At 42.5% G+C, this 4172-nt stretch overlaps 1 protein-coding gene across 1 annotated transcript; it reads right to left on the bottom strand.

Moving 5' to 3' along the window:
• Positions 1-400: 400 nt before the first annotated feature.
• On the bottom strand, positions 401-3350 carry LOC108115076 (muscle-specific homeobox protein tinman). The gene is made up of 3 exons (XM_017226325.2): positions 2893-3350; positions 1173-1801; positions 401-1006 (listed from the first exon to the last, which is right to left on the bottom strand). The coding sequence occupies exons 1-3, from the start codon at positions 3075-3077 to the stop codon at positions 543-545; spliced, it is 1278 nt and encodes a 425-aa protein (XP_017081814.1). The 5' UTR covers positions 3078-3350; the 3' UTR covers positions 401-542.
• Between the last annotated feature and the right edge of the window lie 822 nt (positions 3351-4172).

Here is a 4172-nt window from a genome sequence, read left to right as displayed (position 1 = left end):
GGCAATTATACGCAGATGCGGTGCCTAATGGATCGGTTGGCGATCGAAAGCTGTTCATAAAGATATAAATACGAGTGCGGCACAGCCAGGAGTCATCACTGTTCCATCGTGTAAGTTCTTATGACAAAGGTTGAACGAAGCCAAAAAGCTGATTGATCTCAAGGAAAAATAAGATGTATTGGGTGTTGATTCTTGAAGGGGCATAAAGAACCTCAAATGGTTAACTAAGAAGGAAATATTCGTGTAAAAAATTGGCATTAATGTATATATTTATATTTTCAAACTACAAGGGATCATAGATCTTATTGAACTGAAAGAAACTTCTTGAATTCTTAAAACAAGGCCTTGTAATTTCCACTTTTATATAAAAAACCTTAACCGACACATTTTCTCAAATTAGTTTGTCCTAAACTTTATTTATTGTCCAATATATACATAAAACAAGGTACTAAAGCTATGAGGCGTTTGGCTTAGACTACAACATAAATTCTCCTTGAAACTGCAATAAATTAGAGACTCGAATCCTTCGTCCTGCCACCGAACTACTGCATCTGATGGATCTGCTGCTGCTGTGAATGTTGCTGCTGCTGCTGCTGCTGGGATTGCTGAATGGCTGGAGGCCACATCACATGATTGGGAATCGGCGGTGGCAGCGATGTGGGCGACAGCAATGGCTCCGACTTCATCTTCAGATGTTTGGCAATGCCCTCGCAGTCGATATCGCCCCGTTTCGATTTATATCTGCGATTTTGGAACCAGATCTTGACCTGCGTGGCCGACAGGTTCAGCTTCTGGGCAATTATCTCGCGCTCTGCACCGGTCAGATACTTTTTCAGGCGAAAGCGACACTCTAGTTCCAGGACCTGAGCCTGGGAAAAGAGAACCCGCGGCTTCCGTTTCATCCTTGGCTTGGAGGAGCCATTGTTGCTCACATGGCCATTACTGTTGCCATTGATGCTGCTCTTCCGCAGCTCGGAACGTGATGAGGTCACCTGGCTGTTGTCCTCTGAAATATTGCAAAAAAATAAGGGATTAGTAAAAGATAAATCTAAAATATCTCCTAATAAATATTATAAATGATTAACTTTTATATGAAAAATGTTAACTTTTCTTTTCTAAAACTCTTCCTTGACCTAATTCTAACTCTTAAATTGTAGTATATACTCAATATCTTCTCTTAGCGCCCTCCTCCGAATTATGAATGCCCCTCAGCGAGGCCGAGTTGCTGGCTGTCTCCATGAGACGCTGGGTCAATGGATTCCCGCACAGTTTCTGCGCCGGTGTCTGCAGGCTGTCCACCTCCGTGGAGCTGTTGAGGTCCAAAGTAGGCGAGGGCGTTACATACGGGGTGGGTATATACTCGCTCTTGATCCCCACCGCCGAGGGCGTGGTTCCGGCGTACACCTCCCCAGTTCCGGTGTAGTTGTAGTTGTAGGTGGCGGGACTTTGGTAGGCTGTTGCCGAGGCTCCGGCGTAAAATTGCGAGGCGGACATGTTGTAGGCCGAGGCGGAGTGCTGGAAACTCTGATGGGGATGTCCATGATGATGCTGGAACATGTGGGCGGGCATTCCATAGTCCTGGTATCCACCGTAGAGCTGGTGTGGCGGGGGTGGCAAAAGCGGCGACAGGGAGGACGAAGTGGTGGTGCCATCGTCCAATTGCTGAGAATGCAATTGCTGCTGCTGCGTAACCGCCAACTCGGATTGCTGGTGCTGCTGGTGATTGTGGTACTGATGCGGATGCTGGTGAAGATGCTGCTGGTAGTCACCGGCGCCATAGAGCGCCGAGGCAGCCGTCGCACTGCGGGAAAAGAGGGAAATAGGAAAAGCGAAAGGTTAAACACGGGCCAACACAAATGTATATGGCCGCCATATGTTGCATCACACCGGACACAGCGGCTCCCCGGACCGTAGACTTTTTCTTGGCCACTTCCTGCTGGCGCGACAGGATCCTTGGTGACATCATTTCATGGCTCATCAGGAAATTAAGGACGCCCCCGGTGCGACTAACTCAACTCACATGCGAATCACACATGTTGGCCAGCCCGAAAAGAAGCGAGCGTCCGCCGGTTCGCAGGATCGACCACCTCTAACTCCCGACTGCCTGCCTCGGCCCATGTTGTTCTTATTGTTAACACTGTGTCTTCTCATCTTTGTCTTCGGCCTCTTGTACAAATAACGATGATTTGTCAAAGCCTCGAAGTCGAGGTTCCCTCTCTGGGTCCCTAGTCCCAGATCCTATTTGCAATTCATGCTTTATGTGTGTTTTCATAGGATTTCTTCTGCTACGTCTCGACGGAAGGTTATCAAAATATTATTTTTCGTTGGAAAATTGGTAGAAATTAATTTTCCTATGGAGCCCTATTAAATATAAATAAATAATATATGCGTCTTGGAATGGGTAGTGCGCTGTCTTCGGGAAGAACCCACTGACAGGTAGAAGTGGAAAGTATCTTTAAGAAGATGCTGGGTAATAAGTAAATATCAGTTAAACAACAGTTGGCCCAGGACTATTATTTGGTTTTTAAATTCTTAGATAAGGTTTTAAATCGATGTTAGTTTGGTAATCAAATAAAAATATGTAATTTTTTGAAATAAAATACATTTTTGAATAAAGAATAGGTTAGTTTGATATGAAGAAATCGACATCTTTTCCAATTTATTATTTGAAAAATCATCATCTAATAATTTATAGATACGGCATTCTTAAGAGTTTTATTGTTTTATTAAAGGAATATGGCCCCTTAAACTCCATAATATAGTAACTACTTCTTACTGGTTGGCTGTATCAAACCTAAACTTAATAACTGTGATCCGTGTTCTCAAAAAATACGTCTATACTTCATAGTATTAGTAATATCCCCTAAATAACTTCAAATCCTAAGAGCTTACCTATCGAGATGGCCGTAGGCGCCTTCGTAGGCCTCCGTTTGATTGACCATGTTCAGTATATCCTTGACTGAGAATGGCGTGGTGTTCAGGGAATCCGCATTTGTCAAACTTCCAGGACTGGGTGACTGATTATAGTGATCGTAATAGCCAGCCGATTGAGCCTGCTGCTGATGGTGCTGCAACATCCTCGCGAAGCGATCACTTGGCCACTTGAGAAGCACTTAAAATTTAAATAAATACACGACAATTTGCCAAATCGCACTTGAACTTGCGACACTTGAAGGGGTAACTCGGTAGTTGGGCAATCAAGTAGCTGCTGAAGTGCACTAACCACGCAATCGTAAGTAAATTGTATAGCAGTAACCCGTTACTCGTAAGCCGTATAGCGTATTGCTTATAGCGTAACCGTATCCGAGCCCAAAAGTCACGTTCCGATGCGCACTCGACCGTGTCTGCAATTTGTCAGCTCGATTTTGGTACTGAACGAGTACTTCTTTCACCCCAGATCGTCTTATGGTCATGTGTCCATGGGTGTGTGCAAGTGTGCTACACACACGAGTACCGTTAACTGGAAAATGGCCGCCATGAAGCCAATCACAGCACAGCATCGGCATGCAGACTCCCCTCTCTCTCTCGCTTTTTGGTTTTTGCTTTCTCATATGAGATAGAGATGTGAGCGTTTGAGAACCCATTTAATAACAAAATTATAACATGTTTAACAGATAATTAAAGAAAACATCCTTTATCAAAGATTTCTTTGATAAGTTGCTTTGCTAAGTACAGATACTTAAGGCACCGTTTTGCTTTAAGTTAACTTGTTATTTTACAACTGAATTTAACTTAATAGGACATTGTGAAAAGGTTACTAGTTTATATAAATATATAAAAAAAGAATAAATTTATAACTATTAAACTAATAATATATGATTTTTAAATAAAACACAAGAAAGAAACGATATACTTGAGATAAGTGAATATATATATAAGTATTAAAGCCTGGCGTGAAAGAAACATTTTTCAAGTGACCATCTCTAAGACCAGCCTTCCTATAAGGCAGTAACATATTTATGTATGTGGTGTAAATATATACATATGTGTATATTGTACCTGACTGTCAGAATCTATAGCTGGCCCCTCTGCCTTCACTTGCAACGTCACGAATTCCTTTGGCTGCTCCATGTTATTATTAGTTGTTTGTTCACAGCCACTTTATGCAGATTTTGTTTCGCTACTTGAGCTTGAGTATCAGTATTTATTATTGTAAAGTCCTTAAGTTTTAT

This window comes from Drosophila eugracilis, unplaced genomic scaffold (genome assembly GCF_018153835.1).
Source record: "Drosophila eugracilis isolate 14026-0451.02 unplaced genomic scaffold, ASM1815383v1 contig_974, whole genome shotgun sequence".
NCBI classification, from domain to species: domain Eukaryota; kingdom Metazoa; phylum Arthropoda; class Insecta; order Diptera; family Drosophilidae; genus Drosophila; species Drosophila eugracilis.
Note: the sequence above shows the minus strand (reverse complement) of the source record. Positions and strands in the feature narration are given on the sequence as shown.